The sequence below is a fragment of the Dendrobates tinctorius genome, unplaced genomic scaffold, assembly GCF_039654945.1.
Source record: "Dendrobates tinctorius isolate UK_male_01 unplaced genomic scaffold, ASM3965494v1 ptg000016l, whole genome shotgun sequence".
NCBI classification, from domain to species: domain Eukaryota; kingdom Metazoa; phylum Chordata; class Amphibia; order Anura; family Dendrobatidae; genus Dendrobates; species Dendrobates tinctorius.
In genome coordinates, this window is record NW_027361684.1 from 4,314,150 (window position 1) to 4,327,683 (window position 13,534).

General features: G+C 43.2%; 1 protein-coding gene across 4 annotated transcripts in view; it reads right to left on the bottom strand.

Moving 5' to 3' along the window:
- Window positions 1-13,534, bottom strand: part of CTPS2 (CTP synthase 2) — a 249,215-nt gene that overhangs the window by 222,507 nt on the left and 13,174 nt on the right. For 2 of the 4 annotated variants that reach the window (XM_073565276.1, XM_073565277.1), the window contains exons 2-5: window positions 9,628-9,678; window positions 8,865-9,070; window positions 4,584-4,754; window positions 809-909 (exon numbers count right to left, since the gene is read on the bottom strand). In XM_073565276.1, coding sequence (XP_073421377.1) covers window positions 809-909; window positions 4,584-4,754; window positions 8,865-9,070; window positions 9,628-9,671 — 522 coding nt within the window. In that variant the 5' untranslated portion in view covers window positions 9,672-9,678. The remainder of the gene's footprint in view (window positions 1-808; window positions 910-4,583; window positions 4,755-8,864; window positions 9,071-9,627; window positions 9,679-13,534) is intronic. The other 2 variants (XM_073565279.1, XM_073565278.1) reach the window with 1 other exon arrangement.

Consider the following 13,534-nt stretch of genomic DNA (forward strand, 5'->3'; position numbering starts at 1 on the left):
GCAGCGAGCAGCTCCAGAGGATAAGTCCTTTTTGCAGCCTATTGAGCATGCCCGTGAGACGACCTCTCATTGCAGGTCGGAGGTCACATGCTCAGGTCCTAAAGCAGCTTGGATTGGACCATCAGGAAGGTCCCGGAAGGGCGCTGCTATAAAAGGTTTGCATGGCCGCTCGGCCATGCGCTAATATAGACTCTGATGGCTAGTTGTGTGTGTGATGACAGATGTATGAGACTGGTGATAGAGTGAGCGCCAGTAGTGGCATAATCTATGTGCCACAGAGCATCCCGCTCTCCACACGAGCGTTAGCACCAGATAGCGCCAGTCAGCACAAGGCACCACTGGACCGCACGTGCAGCAGCGTTCCGCGCAACGGCGCCGTGCGCAAGCCAAGCGCTTACCTCCCTGCTCTGGGTGGTTAGTGGCATCCGCTGAACCGATGCAGTGCGCACGTCGAGCGATTATATTATTTAGTTCAGGCGTCGCAGCTGTGGTGTCAAACGCTAGTGGGACTAGAGGGACTCTAACCCTGTGCCCTTGGGGCAGAGTCCTGTGTCTCTTAACTAGTGTTCACCTTGCCGAGCCCTGTAACAGGCTCCGGCACTTGCGTTCTGCGGCTCTGTGCAGTAACAGAGTTCGCTCCTGTAAACATCGGGTCAGCGGTTACCCCACCGGTGTTCAGTCAGTGTTCGCCATTACCGAGCAGCAGTATACCATCTCTGCACGGTGGACTCCGGGTTGTGAACGCACCTTACTATTATATTTTATTTGGTGCATTCCGCCAACCCTTACAGAGATTATGTGCACTTACCTCAATGACACATATCTGAGGCTCCTGATGGTCCTTGTCCACTGGAACCTTTGCCTGATTCATCACCCATTCCTGAATGGCATCAGTAACATGCGGGACCACTAAAACAGAGAAGAAGATGGACATTAATCATTACATAATAATTAAGGTGTTGTCCATTACAAGACGTTATTAACTCAATAGCGATCAAGAGAATTTTTTTTATTAGGATACGTTCACACATACAAAATTTTCACTTAGAAAATCCATCGGTAAGGACGGTGCCCACAATCCAGAAGCAGCAGCGTTTTGGATGTAGTGCATTTTCACTGCTTCTGAAATGCAGTGTTCTAGTGACCGCAGGTAAATCCGCAAGTGATCACTGAACCGTGAGGATTTACTGCATCCAATACATTCCATTGTGCTCATTTTTGCTGCGGACACCAAATTCTCCGCAACAGAAACTGACATGCTGCGGCTCGTAAACCCACGAGTCATCCGCAGGTGCACATGCACGCACAGTGGACATGGGATTTGTAAAAATCCCATCCACTACGCTGTAACATCTGACCGCTGCGGGTTTGACGCTGCATAAATACGCAGCATCAAAACCGCAGCAATTCCTGATCATGGGCACTATCCTTACTGATCTGTGAATGATGAAATAAAATGAAAACAAAATGTTCAAAACATCTCGATTTATTCAGTATTGAGTATGAGCGCCAAGGGCAGAAATCACCGACTTACACGTCTTGGCTGCCGTCAGTGAGGTTATTACTGGTTGTCTAAAGAATGTTCTGCCATACTGAATGCACTGATTTGGTCGAGGAACAGCCATTTCTCCAAAGTTTCCCAGGAGCTGTTTTTTAACATGACCAAGTGAAATATTAATGTGCAAAAGTGAATGTTCTTAGCGCATAAATTGGCCAATTCATGTGAACCCATCAACCGCGACAAGGTGACACTTCTCTGATGGGGACATGTTAGGCTATGTGCACACGTTGCGGATTCTGCTGCGTTTCAGCAGCGGTTTTGGCCCTGCGGAAACGCAGCAGTTCCGCTGACATGGTACAGTACAATGAAAGCCTATGGGTTTTCGAAAACGCTGTGCTCACGCTGCGTTTTTTTCCGAGCGGTTTTGCTGCGGTTTACAAACCGCAGCATGTCAATTGTTTGGGCGGTTTCCGCAGCGGTTTCACACCTTTAACACATGGTAGAGGTGTGAAACCACAGGGCAAAACCGCAGACCAAAACGCAGGAAAACCGCAGGTCACTTTACCTGCGGTTTTACCTGCGTTCCCACGCTGAAAAACCCGCAGCGGAATCCGCAACGTGTGCACATAGCCTTAATGTGCGCAGCCTGCATGGCCTAAACATGAAGTAAAAAAGGGGAGAAGCCAGTGCTGCTCATGGTCAGAATGCAATACATAAAGTGCATATGCACATATTAATTTCTAACTGTATTTCAAAATGAGATATTTAGCAAAAAATTGATCAATCATTTGAGCCACCCCGCCATGCCAAGCCAATCTCATATGGGGCAGTCCTACTCTACGTTTTTTATATTCGCTGTGCCATTACGGCCTCCTAAATGTATTAAAAGCAAGACCATATTAAATGCAAGCTGTGCATTTAATATGCTCTTGCTTTTAATACATTTAGGAGGCCGTAATGGCACAGCGAATATAAAAAACGTAGAGTAGGACTGCCCCATATGAGATTGGCTTGGCATGGCGGGGTGGCTCAAATGATTGATCAATTTTTTGCTAAATATCTCATTTTGAAATACAGTTAGAAATTAATATGTGCATATGCACTTTATGTATTGCATTCTGACCATGAGCAGCACTGGCTTCTCCCCTTTTTATATGGCTTAAACATGCTATTTTGGCCTGCAGCATCTCCAGTCTTGTCTCCCATCGAGCACATGTGGGACGTCATTAATCGGCAATTGCACAGGAAGCTGCCAGCAGCGGATCTTGATGATTTGTATGTCCAAATGCATTCGGCGTAGCAGAATATTCCTCAGACGACCATTATTATCCTTACTGATAGAAGCCAAGGAATGTAAGTGCGGGGATTTCTGCAAGTGGTGCTCATACATGATACAAAAAAAATCAAGATGTTTTGAAAATTTTCATTCCATTTTTTCATCATATACATGTCGTTAAAGGGAATCAGTCATCATAGAAGTGTCATAGTGTTATATATAGGCACAAATATAATAAAATAAAATAATAATAAATTCTAACAAGCATTCACCTTCTTCCCTTCTAATAGTTCACATCTATCTGTAAGCCTGAAGGTATTTCAGCAAAGAAGGATGCAGTATTAGGAAGGATTGGATGGGCGGCAATGTAATGAAAGTCACAAAGGGAAACAGAATGTACCTATAGATGAAATACATTAAGCCCAGAAGGACTGAAAATAGAGACAGAATTGAACTGTTTTATAGGGAAGTAGTATGTGAACATCAGTCGGGACATACGGCGACTGGTTCTTATTGATGCGCCATTTTTAACTGATATTTTTGTTAGTATAATATTAAAGTGTGTTAGCAAAATCTTACATTGGGATCTGTGCATTGCGCTTCTCATGTTCTTGCTCTAGTATAGCCTGTATAACCCTACGGCGATCACAAAGAACGTGGAAAAAGGAGCATCTGAGCAGGGAGAATGCTTGCGGAGGTTGGCCTTTTAAAAGCCCAGGCTGCTTCTGTAGGAGTGAGGCAAGCGAGCGCTGCTCTGCACAGTAACACCGATTTGGGACTGAAAAATTAGAGGTGCTAAATATCCATTTGGGACAGATGATCTTCAACACACAGTGTCCTCTGTACTGGCTCCGGAATGAATATGTATGGATATCAGTATGAAGTTAAGATTATTTCATTTTTCATCATCTTAGGTAATTCACATGTGTTGGGTATAAGTAAACCAGAAACTCTTGGTGGACATGTCATCCTACCATCTCATTCCATACCACAGCCACTGGTCAGTACAGTCCGTTAATAACATCCTTCATTCTCTACCTTTGTCTAAGGTGTCTCCGTCTACCCGAAGGAAGATCCAGAGGACTCTAAAAACCGGTAGTAATATCCAGGGGGTAGGAATCAGAAGCTGGACAACCACACAGGCAACAGGATCTGAGCTGAGTCATGACATCTTTCTCCAAGTCTAATGAAGGACCATGAAGACCTGACCCATGGATTCCTAGCAGGACATGGAGGCGGTGATTGCACCAAAGCTGGCCATCTACATACATAGCGTTCACTGCAGTCATCTACAGTGATCAAAAAGGAGGAGGAAACCCACACAAACACGGGGAGAACATACAAACTCCTTGAAGATGTTGTCCTTGGTGGGATTTGAACCCAGGACCCCAGATCTGCAAAGCAACAGTGCTAACCACTGAGCCACCGTGCTGCCCAAGGTATGGCGGTAATCAGCATGAAGGCGCCTGTACATACAAGTCGTTAGTATAAAATTAGGTATAAAATCCTCATGACAAGTTAATGGAAAGAACAATCTCATTTACAGTGGCACACAGAGTGGCTACAAGACAATATTACTCTCCGTGTGCTGCCTTCTGAGGTCTTGAAATGCTCGGTAATCTCCAGTATTGGCATTATACCACTGCTGGTATACAATGGAGGCCCAAAAAGATATTTCTTTACAGCTAACAAGAAGAATATCCGAGCAGTAAAATGATAATAGGAATTACGGTAAGATCCTCTGCTCCTGTCTGCACTCCACTGTGCATCCCTATTATAGCACAGCCGCTGGGTACGCCGTCTCACCTTGCACGGTTTTCCCCAGGTAGTCTCCGCGTCGCTCCTTGGTAATCACATGCTGATAAATCTTTCCTGTAGTGATGTTGTTGTCTTTATACAGACTGATATCCAGGAATCTCTCATAATTTCCCAAATCCAAGTCTACCTCCCCTCCATCATCCAACACAAACACTTCACCTGCAGATAAATAATAATAAATCAGATAAAAGTCAAAAGATAATCAAAGAACTTAAAGAAATCAGGAATGACACTGGCCATGTTATGTGCTATGTTTTCTATATGCAACAGACTGTCACAGCCATTTTATCTGTGAAAGCAATTAAAGGGGTTGTCCAGAGCCAAAGCCCACTTTATATAAACTAATAGTGAATTCTGAGTTAATAGAGGGGGCCCCTGTTTACGATCCTCATACTTTGACTACATTTGAGAGCACTACAAAAAGTATCGAATTGACCTGTGTTATTCACACAGTCAGTAGATTTGAATGGGCACTATGTAATGCTTAAAGGGGTATTCCCATCTCCAAGATCCTATCCCAATATGTAGCAGGTGTAATAATGATAATATTATTAGCAAACACCTCCAATTAGAAATGTAGTATAGTTTTTCTTATTCGCTATGTCTCTTTTCTTATGTGCAAGCATTGCAGGACCTTAGGTATCCATGGTTACGGCCACCGATAGAGTGACAGCTAGTTGCTAGTGGTCGTAACCATGGATACCTAAGGTCCTGCAATGCCTGCACATGAGGAAAGAGACATAGAGAATCAGAAAAACCACACTGCATTTCTAATTGGAGGTGTTTGCTAATATTATTTTTACACATCCTACATATTGGGATAGGCTCTTGGAGATGGGAATACCCCTTTAATTTCCCTTATGGTAGAGCTTCAGGGAGACATATGAAAACCAGGATTTGCCAAAGATAAAGCAGATTACTAGGGCTCCAAACAAAGGGGCAGTTAGTGATAAGTTAAGGCTGTGTGCACACGCTGCGGATTTTGCTGCGGTTCCGCAGCGGTTTTGGCCGCTGCGGACCCTCAGCAGTCTTTGCTGCGGTGAACAGTACCATGATTCCCTATGGGAATCAAAAACCGCAGTGCAGACGGTGCGGAATTTTCCGCGCGGATTATCTGCGGTTTTCAATCCGCAGAAAGAATTGACATGTCAATTCTTTCTGCGGATTCTCCTGCGGTTTGCCATCTCCTCCATTGAGGAGATGAAAAACCGCAGGGCAAAACCGCAGAGCAATCCGCAGGTAAAACCGCAGGTCTTTTGACCTGCGGTTTCACCTGCGGATTTTACAAAATCCGCGCGGATGAATCCACACCTAATCCGCAGCGTGTGCACACAGCCTTACAGTCAAGGGTCTATTCGAAGAAGTACAAGTTGTCTAAAGCAGAGCACCAGTTTTATATCAGCTCTTTGCCAAATATGTTGGTGCCTTCAATTTATTGACGTCAATTCCATATCCCTTATTTATTTTATTTGCTGAAATCTGGCACACCGGCAGCCATCAATAATGGAGCATAGACGTTTATAGCACACAAATGTATTGAGTTCAATATGAGCTTTTTTAAGCGCCACCTTGTGGTGATTTTATTATCTATTCTATTATTTCTAAACACTGTTTTTCGGTGATTCCTTTGTATTACCTTTCAAATGGTGTATCATTTGTGTGTGGGTGTAGGGGAGAAGAAAATGATGGAAGTGTGAGGAGGGCAATGATGGGGTGGGGGAGAGGACAATAATGGGATGTGGGGGAGGAGGATAATGAGGGGTGTGGGGGATTGGGATGGGAGGAAGGGGGACTTATAATGGAACAGGGGGAAGACATTATCGCTTATTATGTCTAACACAGTCCCTTAATATATAGTGTACTCACTATGTCTAACACAGTCCCTTAATATATAGTGTACGTACTTATTATGTATAACACAGTCCCTTAGCATATAGTGTACTCACTAATTCTGTATAACACGATCCTTAGTTACATAGTTTCCTCTTTTATTATGTATAACACCGTCCCTTATTACGTACCATCCTCTCTAGTTATATATGATGCCGTCCCTTATTATATAGTTTCATCTGCTGTTGTGTACAGCGCTGTCTCTTACATAGTGTATTCTTGTTAATTTTGTTATTCACAGCACCCTCTTTTATTATATAGTCCCCTCTCTTTTTAGATATAAAATGACTGTTGATCGACGAGCCGGTGACCAGACAACCAGTCCATCAGCTCCTCCATTAGAAAGGACGCTTTCCCATGCTCCATCAGCCATCATTGCATTATACAGCCAACAAGACAGGACGGTATGTAATAAAAAACAGGGCTCTATATAATCCAATATGTAAGGGACGTACTGTACATGACAAGAGAGGGCACTGTATAATAAGGGACAGCAATATCTAATATATAAAGCTCAAGTGTGTGTATGTATGTGTGTATGTCCAGGATTGGCATCTGCACCGTCGCAGATACAGCCACAAAATTTGGCACAGTCACACGTCTGGACCCTGAGAGCGTCCTAAGCTATGCTGCGAGGCGAAATTTTAACCCTGCGTGTTCCAATTCACCAAACAATTTTGCCCCCATCTACATAATGGGGAAAAAGTGTGTGTATCAAGCCCCGCCCCTCATTATGATGCCATAATGGTTGCCATGGCGACGCTGATGTCATCATAGGTTGCAAGCCCCGCCGCTCATTATGATGTCATAATGGTTGACTATGGGATGGAGGATGTGTGATGGGTATATGGGCACTGGACTATGGAATGGAGGACATGTATGACGGGTATATGGGCACGGGACTATGGGATGGAGGATGTGTGATGGGTATATGGGCACTGGACTATGGGATGGAGGATATGTATGACGGGTATATGGGCATGGGACTATGGGATGGAGGATATGTATGATGGGTATATGGGCACGGGACTATGGGATGGAGGATAATTATAATTTGCTATAACTAACCACGGTTAGTTACTATGCCCGGGCAGCGCCGGGCTCTTCAGCTAGTACATAATAAAGGAGACTATGTAATATATATATGTAATATATACACATGTATGTGTGTGGCTATATATATATATATATATATATATATATATATATATATATATATATATATATATATATATGAAGCTTTGTCGCCATAAAAGGAAGGGGGCCTAGAGGCATTTCTTGCGCAGGGGTCCCAAGCTGTCAGTGTCCACCCCTGCCTGAAAAGTTAGTGGCCTCTAAACCCCACCATGTGGCAACCAGATAGAGTAATGTCACATCAGTGTTGCTCTGAATACTAGAAATTATGTATGTATGTAGCATTTGCAGGTTCACTTTACTGCACCATTAAAAGGGTTGTCTGGCCTTAGGCTGTGTTCACATGTTCAGGATTTTTCGCTTTTATTTCGCTTTTTTAAGCGTTTTTCCCCAGCAAAATCGCGTAAAAACGCATACATTAAGCATCCTATTATTAGAATGAAATCCTCAATTTTTGTGCCCATGATGCGATTTTTTCCGCAAAAAAAAACGCATTGCGGAAAAAAAGGCAGCCTGTTCATTAATTTTGCAGAAAATCTGCGGATTTCATTGTATTAAGATGCTCTGGAAAAAAAACGTGAAAAATCAGCAAAAAAAAACGAGATGAAAACACACACAAAAAAAAAAAAGCAAAAAAAATTGCGGACCTCCAGGGAAGGAGTCCGTTTTTTCTCAGGAAATTTCTGCATACGTGTGCACATAGCCTTATCGTGACTGTAGACTTGGAGCCTATGTGACTGCAGACTTGTGAATTCTCACATAGTTCGCACTGCGCGCTGCAAGGATTCTCAGGTGCCAGGAGCGGCGGACACGTGACCGCAGGTATGTGATTTGTATATACTGTATGTCACATGCCGACCAGACGAGCACGGCCTTCAATGCAAGTGTATTGAGCGAGGCCAGACACGTCTGGTCAGAATAGAGTTATCACCGTGACATGCAGTACGCAAGGTTGGCTTGTCACTGGCAGATAGGCTCACATATTTTGATCATGTGGGTGTAAAGACATGAGTGACAGACATTACATTAGGGTAGGTAAAACTCCTCTAGATTGTTATTAGCCAGATTAAATAGAAATTGGTCAGAAATCTGTACTGTAATTGCACCTTGACGTCTCTTACTGTCTATACTGACACCTAGAACAGTCCTCCATCTGCCGATCATACAGCTGGCGAGAACACTTATTCTTTGACATTATGATTAATGAATACAAGGAAACCCATAAGATCATAAATGATAACGTACCGTGCTCGTACGGTGAAAAAGTCCCAGCATCGATATTAATATACGGGTCGATTTTAATGGCGGTCACTCGAAGTCCACATGACTTTAGGATGGTACCAATGCTGCTGGCGATGATTCCTTTTCCAATGCCAGAGATGACACCACCGGTCACAAGTATGTACTTCATTGGTTCCCTACGCACAGTACTCAGGTGCCGAAAGAGATTCCTGGAATATAATAAAACATCTGGATCTTCAGATGAATACAGAAAAGCAGAATATGCTTCCAAAGTTGAAAGGAAATTCTCAATTTTGGGGGAGTTTAACCTCATCCCCACTAATGATCGGAATATATGGCTTGATGGAAATGCTGCAAATCTCCTCTGCCCCCTCTCAATTGTAAGCAGAGAGCAAACCTAAAGGCTAAATAGACAGCCATGTTTTTCTAATCTTGTAGAACCCTCTTCAGGGCTTGCTCACACGGGGTTGCAGACTTTTTCCATCCAGGTTTGCAGCATATTAATAACAGCAGTAAAGGGAATCAGGTTTTACTAAATCTCATCCACATGATGCAGATTCAATTCACAATGGAAATTGATCTATTCTGCAGAATTTCGCCAGAGATTTCTCCTTTGCGATGCACAGTGAAATCCAAGAAAATTCAAATTAATATTGAAATGTCGACATGTATAAAATGGAAAATCTTTACATGTGAACACAAGCTTAATGGTTCTTAAAATTACTCCTGCTGCCCTACTCAAAATATTAGTGAAAAGTGAAATTACCTTCTTCCACCTGTCATATATTGCACAGCCTTTCTCCAGATCATTACAGCACTGAAAAGCAACAAAGGCATGATTTCCAAAAAGTGAAAAATATTAAAAAAATAATAATAAAAATGGTAGTTGCAGTATAAATAAATCTCCAATTTGTGAAGCTGTGCAAAGACTAAACTAAGTGCAATCACAATTCTCTGGGACTGACAATTTAAACATTTGCACATGGCTCTTAGGCCGGTTTCACATTTGCGCTTCAGGGCGCAGTGACGACCAGTGGCACGGCCGCCATTAAGCCCCGCCCCCTGCCACGCCTCCGCCGGTAACTCCGCCTCGGGGCGCATGACACTGCATGCGTCCCCTATCTTTATCACTGAGGACGCAGGCCGTGCGCAGTATGCGTTTTTGCGGTGCCTGCGTCCTTTTGACGGTGCGTCGACCAGCGCCAAACGCCACCTGTTGCAATTTGGTTGCGCTCGGCGCACCGTCAAAAGGACGCAGGCGCCGCCAAACGCATACTGCGCACGGCCTGCGTCCTCAGTGATAAAGATAGGGGACGCATGACGCATGCAGCGTCATGCGCCCGGAGGCAGAGCTACTGGTGGAGGCGCAGCAGGGGGCGGGGCTTAACGGCGGCCGTGTGCAGGCCGTCGCTGCGCCCTGAAGCGCAAATGTGAAACCAGCCTTACCTAGTTAAAAAACACTCACCCAGTACTCCCTTAAGGCTGTGTGCCCTTGTAGCGTTTTTTTAAGCGTTTCCGCGGCGATTTTAAATGCGCGATTCTGCTGCGGAAAAGCTTAAAAAAAGCATTCCATGCATTCCTAATAGAAAACGCGCATGTTGTGCCAATGGTGCGTTTTTTACCGCTGCGGAATCACTTAGCGGTAAAAAACGCAGCATGTTCATTAATTTTGTGGAATCGCCCGCGATTCCGCATACCATTAATTGTATGGGCAAAAACGCATAGGAAAATGCATGCAAAAACACTTGACAAACGCTTAAAAAAACGCATCAAAAACCGCATGCGTTTTCCCGGGAGCAGGGTGTGTGATTCTGCTCAGGAATATTCTGCTTCAGAAACGCTATGTGGGCACATGCCTTACGGTGCTTTCTCATCTTATTAAATGGGTAAAATAAGAAAGAAAATTTGCAATGTCCCATATTATTAAAAATAATCTCTGTTCTCCGGAACGGAGGAAGGGATTTTTAATTCTACTGCTCGTTGCCAAGGTTGCCGACCACCTTAGAGGGGTCCATTTTCCTAGGCAAGGATCACGTGTTTCTATGAAACTAGCTGGCCGGAAGGCTCACTGTGTCACTGGCCCGAACCGTCAACCGTTATCAGCGCACCGCCCAGTGAGGGAGCAGGAAGTCAGGAGGCCAAGGAGCAGTGCGCCTCTGATGGAAGATGATTACACAACCCCTTTAAGTTACAATGTAAAATCAATCCACAACTTTGTAAATGGAGACCATAACTTGGGAAAAATTGTTTCTATTACAAAATCAGAAATAAAAAAAAATATAAGTAGATTAAAGGAGATTTTAGGCTAGTTTCACACTAGCGTTTTTTAGCGCTGCGCTTCGTGCGCAATAGAATCGCATACAAAAAACGCATCATGCGTTTTGTATGCGTTTGCTTTTTTTATGCGCATGCGTTCTAACCAGTTTCTAGCCATGTTAACTCTTAAAACGCATGCGATTTTAAATGCATGCGATTTTTACGTCATGTAGCCACTGACTCAGAGCGGCTCCGGCGCATGCGCACATCTGACTTGAATCGGGGGCTGTATACCCAGAGTCAGTGCACATGCCCGGGAATGAATGGGCATTGTGTATGCCCGGGATTTGTTTGCCGTGTCGTCGGGCCAGTCACGGCAATCAATCGTAATCCTCTGGGCGTGCTTACTTTCAAAACTGCATTGGCTGATTCGGGACTAAAAAAAATAAAATCGCCACCCCTATTACTGAAAGAAAAGGTATGTGCGGGAATCCTCTAATGATGTAAAGTGAATACTTGGAGCTTTTCTTTGACAAAAACATGTTAGTGATGCACATTGCTTCACTGACACCACACTGAGACCAGTTTAATAGCTAAAAACGAGGTAGCAGGTTCCCTTTAAACTTTATGGTAGGTCAGGGAGCCATGGGCTACCATCCATACTTCTAGCCATCTTATAGGCCACAGGTTGATTTAAATCTGCAGCAAACAGGATCGCTTGCGCAAGCACAGGATGTCAGCTTAAAGACGCATGTAGCGCTATGGCGTTAATGTATTGCCCCAGTTTTGCTTGGATGTTACTGTAGCTGTGTAGGAAAGAATTCGTATGGTGGGCTACATTGATCTGAAGAAAAATATCTTGGTGGGTGTGAATTCCAGGAGAAAGGGAGAACTGCCTCATACCAACTGATGTAAGCGGCTCCTCTTTTTATTGACCAGCCTGGCATGTGGTCACGTGTACATCACACCGCAGCGATGGCGTTGCACCAGGCCACGTACTCAAAGCAACCAAAAGAAATGCAGCAGATGTCAGTAGAAGAAGTGGTACTCACACTCCCGTGCAGTGGCCACAGACCGCTGTCATGGCCGATGAAATTGGACATGAGAATCAATTTGCACCAATAATAGTTAAAATATTATTAAGGGCTCTCTGGCGGCATTACTACCTTTTATGAGGAACTCAGAGGGGCAGTATAACTTGTCAAGGGGACACTCATGGGGCATTATTACCTTTTGAGGGGTTCTTAAGGGAGAGTATTATTCAATAAGGAACAGTCAAAGCTTTAATGTTTTAGAGGTAATTTTGAATATTGTAGAAGTCACTCAAAGCATTATCATTAAGGGGGCAAGTTACCACTTTATATGGGGCATTTGTGACATTATTACTTTATAAGGGGGGTATTCTGGGAATTGTTATGGTTAATATTGTATACCTTATTTTGATTATCATTTAGACAATTGTTTATATCTATATTGTTAGTAAAATCAAGAGTTAAAATTTTTGGGCACAAAATGTATTTCCAAGAGATGTTCTCATGGCAGGGACAAAAGAGTGTTTGTAGATTTGTACTTATCAAGCACCTGTTTCTGGGATAAAGATAGGATGAGACTGCAACCTTGGATTTATACTGGACTTGTGTTGTCAACGCCTATAGGTTAGATAAGTAGGCATCGTTTCAATGACCCCAGGACGAAGCATTTCAATGCGAAACGCGCGTCGGGTGTGGTGGGTGCCTGGACAATTTTGACCATTTCAGGTAATATGTAGAAGTCTCTATTCTTGGGTATGGGGCTGTGTTGTTTTTCTTTTAAATGCATTTGACATCTACTGGCATTATGTTGTACATACTTGTTAGTTGATTAAACTGATACCATTGTTTAATATTTACCTTAATGTCACATTATTATTCTCCAAGTGACATAGCCTTTACATGAGATCACTATGTTGTGATAGTCATTATATTTATATTGAAGAAGATATAACTTTCTATGAGTCATATACAGTCATATACATATAGATTTATACTGTATCCAGGTCACCCACCTTTGGTTCTTTATTGTGGTGCTCACTGGTTGATGTTTAGTGTGGAATACATATCCTTTATGTTTTTATTCTTTGATTGTATTGTCTAATAAAGTATATTTGGTATTTTATTTTAATTTGTGGTTTTATTGGATTTTTCTTGGTGATATACATTGATTATTCAATACTATAGGTGTATTTACATTCAAAGGTGCAGACAAAGGGCATTATTACTTTCTAGTGATCAAAATGGGGGTCATTATTAATTTGCTAGGGTGAACACTGAGGATGGTAATATTTTCAAGGGGGCAATTTTACCGTCCAAAAAACACAAAGAGAGCACAGAGGCACTAATAGGAGCACTGTTACCATTTGAGTAAGTTGGGAATAGGTG